Here is a 13,408-nt window from a genome sequence, read left to right as displayed (position 1 = left end):
CTGCCCCAAAGAAGAGGGGCTCAACTTATTCACCAAAGCACCACAGGGAAGGACAAGGAACAAGGGTTGGAAACTGACCAAAGAGAGAAGCAACCTGGAATTAAGGAGAAACTTCCTGACAGTGAGGACAATTAACCAGTGGAACAGCTGGCCACCAGAAATCGTGGTGGAGGTTTTAAAGAAGGGACTGGATAATTACCTGTCTGAGATGGTATAGGTCAGGCGTAGGCAACCTCGGCTCTTTTATGGCTCATGGACTTCAACTCCCAGAATTCCTGAGTCAGCATAGCTGACTCAGGAATTCTGGGAGTTGAAGTCCATGAGCCATAAAAGAGCCGAGGTTGCCTACCCCTGGTATAGGTCCTCCTGCTTGAGCAGGGGGCTGGACTAGAAGACCTCCAGGGTCCCTTCCAGCTGTATTCTATTCTAGTCCATTCTATCCTATTCCATTCCGTTCTGTTCTATTTTCTTGGGCATCTTCCGGCCGCGTCGGGGCGGCGGGGGCGGCTGAGTCACCCCGAGAGGAGAAAAATGCTGATTTGAGTTCGAATCTTGCTATAAAGCGCTCCTTCTGCCAACAGCCAGTCCTGCCCAGAGGGAGGAAGCAAGGACCAGCCATGCCCCCTTCAGGCCCAGGTAAAGCGTCGCTCCGGCCGCCTCCCTCCCACCTGCTCCCGGGGGTCGTGGGGGGGCGGAGGGTCCTCCCTCCTCCCCGCAGAAGGGCGCCTCTGCCAGCGCTCACCTGAGCCAGGTACGCCAAGCCCCCCCCCCCGGGGCGCCAGGCAGCCGGGCAAGGGGGGCTGCCTCGGCTCTGCTCGGCGGGGAGAGGACGGGGACCCCCTCCCAGGCGCCCCCAGAAAGCGCCCCGAGGAAGCCAGCGGGATCCCTTGCGAGAGGAGAGGCCCGGCCGGCTGGCTGGGTAGGGGGTCTCCGACGCCCCCTCCTCCGGCCGAGCGCCCGGGCGCAGGCAGGCGAGCCCTCCCGCGGGTCCCGATGGGCGGCGCAGGGCTGCCGGAGCCTTCCCGGGGATGCCGTCCGGATTTCAAGCGAGGCCAGGCGGCCTTTGAGGGCGGAGGAGCGGAGCCCGGACCGGTCCACTCGGACCGGGCGGTCCGGAAAAGATAAAAGGGCGGCAGCCCCTCCCTTCTTCTTCTTCTTTTTATAATATTTTATTGATTTTCCAATTTTACAGGGGACTATTTAAAAAGCCACGCGGTGACTGGGTGAATCGATGGTTCAATAACAAAATCTTTAGTGCCAATCTCAGGTTAATAATAATAGTAGTAAAGTTGGAAGGGACCTTGGAGGTCATCTAGTCCAACCCCCTGCTCAGGCAGGAAACCCTACACCATTTCAGACAAATGGCTGTCCAGTCTCTTCTGAAAAACTTCCAGTGTGGGAGCATTCACCGCTTCTGGAGGCAGGTAGTTCCACTGGTTAATTGTCCTCACTGTCAGGAAGTTTCTCCTTAGTTCTAGGTTGCTTCTCTCCTTGATGTGTTTCCATCCGTTGATTCTTGTCCTGAAGGCAGGTTAAAGCATCAGATATTTCTTCTCTTTTTCCCCTTAATTGTCTGGTATTCAGGTTAGTTAACACAGTTTGAATTACGTCATTGTTGCATTTATCAATAATTTTTTAGCTTATACATAACTTAATTGCATTTAAACTTCATAAACAATCCATATCCTGTAGCCCTTCCCTTCTTTGACCCGTTGCACGTTTTTGGTAGAATTCCTGCTAAATTGTAGGGATGAATAGCGAGGTGGGCGGCATATAAGTGGGATGGATGAGAGATGAGAGACAAGAGTTGGAAGGCACCTTGGAGGTCATCTAGTCCAACCCCCTGCTCAGGCAGGAAACCCTATTCCATTTCGGACAAATGGCTGTCCAGTCTCTTCTTAAAAACCTCCAGTGTTGGAGCATTCGCCGCTTCTGGAGGCAAGTAGTTCCACTGGTTAATTGTTCTGACTGTCAGGAAGTTTCTCCTTAGTTCCAGGTTGCTTCTCTCCTTGGTTAGTTTCCATCCGTTGCTTCTTGTCCTGCCTTCAGGCACTTTGGAGAACAGCTTGACTCCCTCTTCTTTGGGGCAGCCCCTGAGATACTGGAACACAGCTATCATGTCCCCCCTCGTCCTTCTCGTCATTAAACTAGACTAGACACACCCAGTTCCTGCAACTGTTCTTCATATGTTTTAGCCTCCACCCTGCTGATCATCTGTGTTGCTCTTTCTAGAATCTTAACATCTTTTTTTACATTGTGGTGACCAAAACTGGATGGAGGATTCCAAATGTGGTCTTACTGAGGCTTTATAGAGTGGACTTAGTACCTCGTGATCTTGATTCAATCCTTTTATTAATGTAATTTAGGATTGCATTGGCTTTTTTTGGCTACTGCTGCGCACAGCTGGCTCCCATTTGTCCACTACAGTGTTTCCCAAACTTGACAATTTTAAGGCATGAGGACTTCAACTCCCAGAATTCCACAGCCAGCATTGCTGGCTGTGGAATTCTGGGAGTTGAAGTCCACATGCCTTAAAATTGTCAAGTTTGGGAAACACTGCTAGGACTCCGAGATCCCTCTCACAGTTACTGCTATTGAGCCAGGTACCACCTACTCCATACCCGTGCATTTGGTTTTTCTTGCCTAAATGTAGTACCTTACTTTTTTTCTAACTGAATTTAATTTTGTTAGATAGCGCCCAATGTTCAAGTCTGTCCAGATCCTCCTGTATCTTAAGCCTGTCTTCTGGGGTGTTGGCTATTCCTGCTAGCTTGGGATGGAGAGAGAGAAGGAGAGATGAAAGAGAGAAAGAGAGAGATGAGAGAGAGAGAATGGGAGATAGATTCATAAGATAGATATAGATAAAGAGAGAGAGGTTGAGGGTGAATGGATGTCTGCCCTTAGTTCTCTCCCAGCCCACCTCTCAAGCTAGAAGGGTTTAAATTTGTTCAGGTATCTTCTTATACTACTTTATTTCTGTAATTTCTCTTTCCACAAGCTTCTAGTTGTTCCCATCCTTTTAATGTCGATATATTAATTTGGTTCTGTTTTATATTGTCCACTTTTCACTGTGGTTAAGCTGCTTTAGGATAAACAGTAAGCCAAAAACGCACTCAGTACAGTATAAGTATAAGAACGTCCTGCCGGCGCGCGAAACAAACGATCCACCAGGTACGTTGCGGTAGTCAACAAAGGTTTATTTCTCCGTTGAAAACAAAACCAGCTCTGGGACACACCCCTGCCCTGCTTCCTAAATAACCCGATCACCACACCCACTGTGTACGCCCCAATCACCCTGATTATCCCCGTAGATTACAGCCCCCACCTGTACCGCGTCTCCACCCCGCCCCCTTCCCAGCAACCACCACTTGTCAGACCCAGCGTCCTATATTTATATGTCCATCTTGCATAATGCCGGTCTATCCCGTCCTCTCCGTCGGCATGGTAATTAGTCATATGGGCCGTTCATCACTGTGTAAGCGCCGGCAGCAGTTCATTCACGTCACCGGTGCTCGGCTCCCACAGGGCTGCTTAGAGCGCTGTACGGAGATTCGGATACCGTGCATCTTCCACACGCAGGTAGGTCTCACGCTGGGTCTGACATTCGGCTCCCCCTTACCATAGAGCCCCCTGAAATGGAACATGAACAATTACATCCATTATCTAGCCATCGTGGGCGTATCACCCATCCCCTAGCCCCTTAGCTTGTGTGGCCACATCCTGTGATATCGACGGGTGAGGGCAGGGGCGAAAACATCCTCCTCCCGTACCCAGGATGCCTCAGTAAGGGGTATCCCTTCCATAACACCAGGTAATACAGGGTGCCCCTCCGCCACCGAGAATCTAGTATGTCTTGTACCTCATACCTTCCCGGGGCAATGGGTCCTGGGGGAGGTTTGTTGTGGGTGTCCCCCTCTACCGGCTTCAACAAACTCACATGGAACACTGGGTGTATCTTACCAAGCAATTCCGGCAACTGAAGCTGCACCGTAACAGGGTTGATGATGCGTACTATGCGGAAGGGCCCAATATATTTTGGCGCTAGCTTCTTGCATGGTACCTGTAACTTAAGATATTTGGTTGATAGGTACACCCGATCACCTACTCTTAGTTGCATTGGTAATCTACGACCCTTGTCAGCCTGCTCTTTCGCTATCCTTTCCGCTTGCTGTAAGGCCTTTTTTACTGTACCCCACACTTGGCCTGCACGGGCCATCCAGTCTCCAGGCTGTAGGTTCACGTCTCCCGGCGCCTCGCCCCCAGGCAGCGTAACTGGGTCGTAGCCGTAAACTACTTGAAATGGGGTCAACCCGGTGCTTTTATGTACTGCGTTGTTACGACTACCACAATATGATAGTAAAAGTCAATAGTGTAAATGTGTTTGCCACAATTAGTTTTAAGATGTCTCTATTACTTGCTATGCATTTATTGTTTTAATTAATTATTTTATATATTGAATTTAATTACTATCCTGTTATTAAATTATTATGCAAACTGCTCTGGGAAAACTTTGAAGGCATCTGCTAGTGGGAGTTCCTTCGTTCTCTCTGAGCTGGGTTGTTTTCTTGTAGACATTTCATCACCGTACTAGGTAACACCATCAGGATTGTGGCGTGAGTGTGTTTTGCTCACTGTTTATATGACAGCAGTTTGTCCTGTCAGTTTTGGTGGGAGTATGGATTTTTCTCATTGCTAGTTCCTCTATTAGGATATTTTTTTCTGCTTGATTGTTTGTCTGATGTTAATCCTTGCTTATCTGGGTGTGAGATGCTGGAGACAATCCGTTCACGCTTTTTGTTTCCTTATTTTATTTTATTATTGCCTCTCTTGAAAAAGAGAATGGGCAGCTTGACAGTGCAGGTTGACTTAGGATTTTATTATTTTTAAATCATTATTTTAGTACATTTATAAAGCTGTCCAACTCTAAACAAATATTTAAAGCCGAGGTGGGAACCGTGGCCCTTTTATGAATGGTTTCTGGACTTCAACCCCCACAATTCCGGTTTTTCTTGCTTAAATGTAAACCTTACATTTTTCACCACTGAATTTAATTGTCAAGGAGATTCTGTTTCATCACCGGCCCTTCCTGGGTTCAAGACCGCCGACTGGGAAACAGCCCCTTGCTCCAATTCCCAAAGAAGGCGGGAGGCCCATTGATCTCCCCACTCTTTTCTTTCCAGATGCCGGGCCCCTTGCTGTCTGCCTGCTGCTGGCCCTGCTTAGTGTGTCCCCCTCAATCCAAGGTAAGGCCACGGGGTGGCATTGCATTGTACTATGGTGATTGGTCGCACAGCCAGATGTTCAGACTGGATCCAGCCTTTTTTTACCATCTATATCGAGTCATCACCAAGGACCTGGGGATAGGCAGACGCTGTTGTTTGATGGGGTTAAAAGTCTCGTGGCAGGATTTCAGTCCTTCTGAGTCAAGCTGCCTTCCGCAATTGACCAACGGGGATTTTGTCAATGCCGACGGAGTTATTAATGTTTTTATTGTAGAGTAGAAGAGCTACTGGCCCCCTGCCAAGCCTGACACCATCATGAATTCAGCCCACCCCCAGGCCTAATCTTTGTCAAGGCAAGAAGCTGGCTTCTCTGTGGCCCCACAGCAGAGAGAGTGGGGCGCACGAGGGTCCCGAAGGTTGGAGGAGAGCGGGCAATCTAGGATTGAAATAGGGGAAAGGGGTGGGAGGAAGGAGGAGATGGGTGGTTATGGGGAGATGGGTGGTGCAGAGTGCAAATCTTCCATCAGTCCAGCCTCGCTAGGCTTCTGCTGAAGTGAACTGCAGCTGACAGAAGCAGCACCGGCTTTTTCATAAAGTGGGTTAGTCACAAAAGGAGCTCCCAGCCTCCACCAGATTGTGCTTTCCAGAAGAGCCTTTTAATTTTTTTTATTATTTTATTTTATTATTTATTATTTAATATATTATTTTATTTCATTTTATTTCATTTCATTTTATTTTTTTATTTTATTATTTAATATATTATTTTATTTCATTTTATTTCATTTCATTTTATTTTTTTTATTTTATTATTTAATATATTATTTCATTTCATTTCATTTCATTTCATCTTATTTTATTTATTTTATTTTATTATTTTATATTTTATTTTATTATTTTTATTTCATTTTATTATTTTATGTTATTTTTTATTTTATTTTTTATTTTTTATTTTATTTTACTATTTATTATTTAATATATTATTTTATTTCATTTTATTTCATTTTATTTATTTTATTTTATTATTTAATATATTATTTTATTTCATTTTATTTCATTTCATCTTATTTATTTTATTTTATTATTTTATATATTTTATTTTATTATTTTTATTTCATTTTATTATTTTATTATTTTATATATTTTATTTAATTATTTTATTTTATATATTATTTCATTTCATTTCATTTTATTATTTTTGCTTTTTGTTTTATTATTTTATTATTTATATTATTTTATATATTATTCTGTATATTATTTTATATATTATTTTAATATTAAGTTTATCGACTGCCCATTGCAGACCGCAGCACAAAGGTGAACGCAGGCCCCCTCCTACAAAGGGGGGGCCGAGGGGGGGCGCAGGTGTTGCACCACCAGGCCCCCCCATCCCAGCCCGCTCTCTTTTCAGCTCCGGCAGCAGACAAAGCACAGAAGGAGTCCTCCATCACTTCCTCTCTCCGGGTCAGCCCTTCCCTGGGTGAGTTGAAGAGGGAGGGCCAGGGAGGGGTGGATGAGTTGCAGTCTGAATAAGCCACAGCTAGTCCTCAACGTACAACAGTTCATTTAGTGACCGTCCGAAGTTATGACGGCACCGAAAAAAGTGACTTATGACCATTTTTCACACTTAACGACCATGGCAACATCCCCAGGGTCACGGGATCACAATTCGGACCCTGGGCAACTGACTCATACTTACGATGGCTGTCCTGTGTCCCCTTTTACGACCATCTGACCAGCAAAGTCAATGAGCGAAGCTGGATTCAGTTAATGACCATGTTACCAATTTATCAGCTGCAGTGATTCACTTAACAACGGGGGCAGAAAAGGTCCTAAAATGGGGCAAAACTCACTCAACAGAAATTTAGTACACGTCTTAGCAGAAATGTTGGGCCCAACTGATGTCGTAAGTCGAGGACCACCTGTCCAATGAAATCCACAGGGAGGCCCTCGGTGGCCTGATTGGGAGGAGAACATCTGGCGGAGGGATTGTGGATGGCCGCTGATCAGTGCCACCCGCTGCCTGTCAAGGGGTGGATGGGGGGCTCCAGGAGGCGCCCAGGTGGGCCTCTAAGATTCCTCCGTGGGTGAACAACGTCCCGCTTTTCCTTCTGGCTCTCAGGACAGAAGATTCGGGTCATCTGCCAGGGCGTAACCGCCCACCCGGAGAGTGGCATCATGTACTGGATGGCAAATGGCACTTTTGTGGACCAGCAGTACCCAAACGGATCAGTGAAGGAGGAGCCCACCGTGTGAGTAGAGAAGGTCCAGCTCTTGTCTCCAAGGCGGGGTAGGCAACCTTGGCTCTTTTATGACTCCTGGACTTCAACTCCCAGAATTCCTGAGCCAGCAGGGGGGAACTATGGCCCCTTCATGACTCGTGGACTTCAATTCCCAGAATTCCTGAGCCAGCATGGGGAAACTTTCGCCCCTTCATGACTCATGGACTTCAACTCCCAGAATTCCTGAGCCAGCATGGGGGAACTATGGCCCCTTCGTGACTCGTGGACTTCAACTCCCAGAATTCCTGAGCCAGCATGGGGGAACTATGGTCCCTTCATGACTCGTGGACTTCAACTCCCAGAATTCCTGAGCCAGCAGGGGGGAACTATGGCCCCTTCATGATTCGTGGACTTCAATTCCCAGAATTCCTGAGCCAGCATGGGGAAACTTTCGCCCCTTCATGACTCGTGGACTTCAACTCCCATAATTCCTGAGCCAACATGGGGGAACTATGGCCCCTTCATGACTCGGGGACTTCAATTCCCAGAATTCCTCAGCCAGCATGGGGGAACTATGGCCCCTTTGTGACTCGTGGACTTCAACTCCCAGAATTCCTCAGCCAGCATGGGGGAACTATGGTCCCTTCATGACTCGTGGACCAACTCCCAGAATTCCTCAGCCAGCATGGGGGATCTTTGGCCTCTTCATGACTTGTGGACTTCAACTCCCAGAATTCCTGAGCCAGCATGGGGAACTATGGCCCCCTCATGACTGGTGGACTTCAACTCCCAGAATTCCTGAGCCAGCATGACTCAGCTTGAAAATCTCCCTTTCCCCTCAGCATGGCTGGCTCAGGAATTCTGGGAGCTGAAGTCCACCAGTCATAAAAGAGCCAAGGTGGCCCACCCCTGCTCCAAGGGAAAACAGGAGAGGCAGGATCTGTCCCGGGTTAAACTTCTACTTAGGAAAAAGGACATATCTTAGAAAAAAAGCGTTTATAAAGCTTTCAGTCAGGCCACACTTGGAATACCTGCATCCAGTTTTGGCCCCATTACACAAAAAGATGCTGAGACTTTAGAAAAAGTGCAGAGAAGAGCAACTAGGATGATTAAAGGCCTGGAGACTAAAACGTAGGGAGAAGAACGGCTACAGGACTTGGGTTTGGCCGGTCTAGAGAAAAGAAAGACTGGGCGAGGGGCCAATATAGCAGTATTTCTAGTATTTGAGGGGCTGCCCCAAAGAAGAGGGAATTAAGCTATTTTCCAAAGCCCCTGAAGGCAGGACAAGAAGTAACAGATGGAAACTCATCAAGGAGAGAAGCAACCTAGAACTAAGGAGAAACTTCCTGACAGTAAGAACAATTAATCAGTGAATCAACCTGCCTCCAGAAGTTGTGGGTGCTCCAACACAGGAGCCTTTTAAGAACAGACTGGACAGCCACCGGTCTGAAATGGTGTAGGGTTTCCTGCTTAAGCAGGGGGTTGGACTAGATGACCTCCAAGGTCCCTTCCAACTCTATTCTGATTCTGATCCTGGAATGCACAACAGCTGAAGTCTGGTGGGTCCCCATTTCTGGTCTGGTGGGAAGAGAAAATGGGTGTGGGAAAAAGATCTGGATCTAGTACTTCTGGAAGGAGCCAAGAACTGGGCACGGGGCTGGGGGACCAGCTGGGGTCCTGGGAAGGAGCCGCTCCAGACAAGACGTCACGTTCCCAGGATGCTTGTGCTGGCCGTCTCCCTTCTTCAGCTTCTCTTCTGCTCCTTGTCCACAGAGAGAAAGGCAGCCAGTTGACCCGATGCCTGATCTTCTCCCCCTTGAGGGCGCAGGACCTCCACACCAGCTTTGAGTGCGTTATCACCGACCCCTCCGGCGTATTTCGGAAGGCCATCCAGTGGGATTATCCAGATAACAAAAAAGAGTGGAAGCCAAGCTCCCCGAGACTAGTGAGAAGAGCCCAGGGTGAGGAACACCAACCCAGCACACTTCAGGGCTGACCCAAGGGGCACGTAGGAGCTGAAGGTGGAGGATCCCGCTGGGGTCTGGTTCTGGTGAATCCATCTGCCCAATCCACGGGTCCAAAAAAGCGGCCAACGCAGGGCACCAATTCGAGAAGATCCAGATTCCCTGGCCTTGATGGTGGGACCCCATCTACCTTTCCATTAAATGAGTTTTTTTCCATTAAATGAGAGCTTGAGTCACAGAAGAGCACTGTGGATCTTCACAAGGACCCAACGCTTCCCTCCGAGAAGGTGGCATGTGAGACCCTCCCCAGGACTGGAGGGAACCAAATAACCTAATCTCATATGATAACTCCAGTGTCACAGCACATTTATAGAACACCCCCTCCCCTTTATCTGTTATTAAGGCGACCAACCGTCCTCCTTTAGGGAGGACAGTCCTCCTTTTGTGAGTTCTGTCCTCCCTTGAAAAGTGTCCTCCTACATGTCCTCCTTTTCGATATTTGAAGACTAATCTGCAGGGATTTTTTTTTTCTCATAGAACGCTCAAAACGGCATTCCGACACCTTTTTTTGATGGTTTTTTTTTCAACTTTTGCATGAGCTGTGCTACTCCCCCTATTGGCTTTCGAAAGCCAATAGGAATTGCTGCTGAGCGCGCCAAAACACCCGGCTGGCAAACTTTGCACATGCAAGTTGTCTGCAGCGAAGGCGAATTGGCAGGAACTTAGCACCCCTCCCTGCTACCCAACTACACCATCTCCTAGTTCAGCGGTTCTCAACCTGTGGGTCGGGACCCCATTTGGGGTCGAACGACCATTTCACGGGGGTCGCCAAACAACGCAGTCTGCCATTTCCCCCCCTTTTCCTTAGCTGTGCTACTCCCTTTTATTTTATTGGCTTTTGAAAGCCAATAGAATAGGCTCTCTTGAATAGAGTCTTTCTATTGGCTTTCAAAAGCCAACAGGAATTGTCCAGGCTGTCTCTGCCCTGCTGAGCCCGCCGAAAGTCCCAGTCTGCAAACGGTGCTGCACCTGTTGAGTAGTCCTCGACTTACGACCGGTTGGGGGTCGCGGCATTAAAAAGGTTGAGAACCACTGGACTAGTTAGTTCCAAAGATACCGTGCTGTGGGAGGCACGGGGCCCTCTCTACACGGGGCTGCGCAGGGTGGGCAGTGGTGCTGGTGGGGCGGCTGCAGGTGGGGTGTGTCGACGGCAGGCTGCCCCCCAGGGCTGGAGCTGGGGTGGCTGGTGCTTTGGGAGCCGTGGGGCCCGCTCTACATGGCAGGGCAGCAGTGCTGGCGGGGCGGCTGCGGGTGGGGGCACGGCAGGCGCTTGACCTTCCATGGGCCGAGCCAGTTTTTATGATATTTTTTTCTTCAATTTATTTGTGTCCTCCTTTTCACTGTAAAAAAGTTGGTCACCTTACTTTTATACAAGCTACTTCTGCCCCCTCCGCTCTCTCTCTCTCTCTCTTGCATTCCCCTTTTTTATTATAAATATTTTATTAGATTTTGTACGGGTAGGGAAAGGATAGGGTAAATACGGGTATGGGAAGGGGTAGGAATAAGGAATTGGGGATAGGGTAGGGGAAGGGACAATAATAGGGTTACCCCCAACAATAATCTCATGCTTTAACAAGCAAACTACCGTCCGGATATACATATTGAGTAAACATTGTTTGTATAATACTAGACAATTATAATGAGTAGAGTTGGCTATAATCATATAATTAGAAATTAATAGATAACCTTAATTAATAAAATATCAACTAATTCTGACTGTCGCCACTAGTATTTAAAATCACTAATAATAACGCTATTATTAACATAGAAGATAGAGCTTCGTAAAAAAACTAAAATCATATATTCTATTTAATTCCAAGCTCTTTTCTCATTCTGTCGTATTTCTAACCATGGATAAAAAAAAATTCCCCAAGTTTTAATGGAAATCCAGTCTTCTTTCTCTTTCATCTCCAAGGTTAATCTATCCATTTCTGCACATTCTAAACTTTTGGTAATTATACTGATCAGAGGGTAGATTTTTCCATTTTTCCAGAATTGGACAAATACTATTCTTGCAGCTGTTAAAATATGTAGTATTAAATCATCATTCTCTTTGCTATAATTAGGTCCTAATATTCCTAGCAAAAACAATTGCAATCCCGCTGTCCAAAGGATCCGGCTTTTCCTTGAGTTGCACTTCATTTTAATACAAAGAAGAAAAGTTACGAAGACTGGAAAAACCCAGATTGTGAAGGAGAAAGTTCTCACTCCGTTTCTGTAAAATGCTTCCTCTCCAACCGATACTTAATTCCCCTGCGGCGTTTACACCACCAATGATTAAAAATCAGAAATTTAAGTGCCAAATCATGTTGTTGATTTTCCATGCTAGAATAGAGAGGGATGGAATTATTTCCACAAGGAACGGTTCAAAACTGGGAACAGGCTGCCATTTCCTAGCACCTTTACAAATTCCTTGAGCAAAGGGCTCTTGGTGGCTCTTCCCCCAGGTCTCGTGTTCATATCTGCACTTTACGTAGTCCTCAACTTACAACAGTTCGCTTAGTGACCAAAGCTCAAAACGGCACTAGGAAAAGTGAGTTATGACCGTTTTTCACACTTACGACTGTTGCAACATCCCCAGGAGGGTCATGTGATCCAAATTAAGGCCCCTGGCAACTGACTCAACCTTATGACGGTCGTAGTGTCCTGGGGTCCCATGCGATTCCTTTTATGACCTTCTGACAAGCAAAGTCAATGGGGGAAGTCGGATTCGCTGAACGACGGTGTTACTGATTTAACAACTGCAGTGATTCACTTAACTGGGGCAAGAAAGGTCGTAAAACAGGGCAAAACAACCAACACTTCACTTAACAACATAAATTTTGGGCCGTTGAGGACTACCAGTTCTGGAGTGTGGGGAGGGGGGTTTCTTTGCTGCCTCCACCCCTGGAGAAGCCCCTTTATACTCCTTCCCTGGGGGGGATCCAGGGTCTCCTGGACACCCCACACCCCGGGGGACTTCTTCGGAGGAATCTTGACAGCTGGTCCTCCACATACGACTGTCAGGAAGCCTGCCTATTACGGTTAGGAGTTGTAAAAAGGGTCAGTCATGTGATCAATGTAGTTGTGAGGGGGTTTGCAGTGGTTAAGGTAGGCAACCTTGGCTCTTTTATGACTCGTGGACTTCAACTCCCAGAATTCCTGAGTCAGCCAAGCTGAGGGGAAAGGAAGGTTTCCAAGCTGAGCCAGGTTGGCTCAGGAATTCTGGGAGTTGAAGTCCACAAGTCATGAAGGGGCCATAGTTTCCCCCATGCTGGCTCAGGAATTCTGGGAGTTGAAGTCCACAAGTCATGAAGGGGCCAAAGTTTCCCCCATGCTGGCTGAGGAATTCTGGGAGCTGAAGTCCACAAGTCATGAAGGGGCCATGGTTCCCCCATGCTGGCTCAGGAATTCTGGGAGTTGAAGTCCAGGAGTCATAAAAGAGCCAAGGTGGCCTACCCCTGGGTTAAGTGAACAGTGATCATAAAATGTGAATCGGGTGTTCCGCCATGGGTGCCCTTTGGTTAAAAACTCAAATCCTAGTTTGGGGCAAAATGGTCATAAAACTGTCAAATGGCGGCGGGACGCTGGGAAGAGTCTCAAATCCATGACCACGATGGGGGAGGGCGGCTGCAGGAAGTTCGAACTCTGTCATAAGTTCCATTTTTCAGGTAGGTTGTAAACCGAGGACCACCTGGATCGTGTAACATTCCACAGTATTTGCAAAAAAAGAGGCTTTTCTAGAATTTTCTCTTTTGGAAAAGGCATTTTTGTAAGTTGCTGTTAAGTCTATTGACTTCCGGAGCCCATTTCAGCCCCCCACCTTAGTGTTGGTGCGAAATACGATCTGTGCGTACCCAAAAGTCAAAGGGTGACCCTCAAGGGGGGGGAAGAGATCCTTTGGGCAGGCCTGGAGGAGGTCAGCCACAGAGAAGGAAGTTGCCCCCTTGACCAGGACCACCAA

General features: G+C 47.3%; 1 protein-coding gene across 1 annotated transcript; it reads left to right on the top strand.

The window, feature by feature from the left end:
* The first annotated feature begins 474 nt into the window (after positions 1–474).
* LOC120320226 lies at positions 475–11,769 on the top strand. The gene is made up of 6 exons (XM_039369772.1): positions 475–636; positions 5,181–5,243; positions 6,631–6,699; positions 7,342–7,471; positions 9,215–9,402; positions 11,532–11,769. The coding sequence occupies exons 1-6, from the start codon at positions 618–620 to the stop codon at positions 11,684–11,686; spliced, it is 624 nt and encodes a 207-aa protein (XP_039225706.1). The 5' UTR covers positions 475–617; the 3' UTR covers positions 11,687–11,769.
* Positions 11,770–13,408: the final 1,639 nt, after the last annotated feature.

This window comes from Crotalus tigris, unplaced genomic scaffold (assembly GCF_016545835.1).
Source record: "Crotalus tigris isolate CLP2741 ecotype Arizona unplaced genomic scaffold, ASM1654583v1 scf7180000021220.622782, whole genome shotgun sequence".
Lineage (NCBI taxonomy): Eukaryota > Metazoa > Chordata > Lepidosauria > Squamata > Viperidae > Crotalus > Crotalus tigris.
Note: the sequence above shows the minus strand (reverse complement) of the source record. Positions and strands in the feature narration are given on the sequence as shown.

Coding starts and splice junctions, on each gene's coding strand:
- LOC120320226 (XM_039369772.1), top strand. Junction 7,472..9,214: donor GTGAAGGAGGAGCCCACCGT/GTGAGTAGAGAA, acceptor CCTTGTCCACAG/AGAGAAAGGCAGCCAGTTGA. Junction 9,403..11,531: donor ACTAGTGAGAAGAGCCCAGG/GTGAGGAACACC, acceptor TGCTATAATTAG/GTCCTAATATTCCTAGCAAA.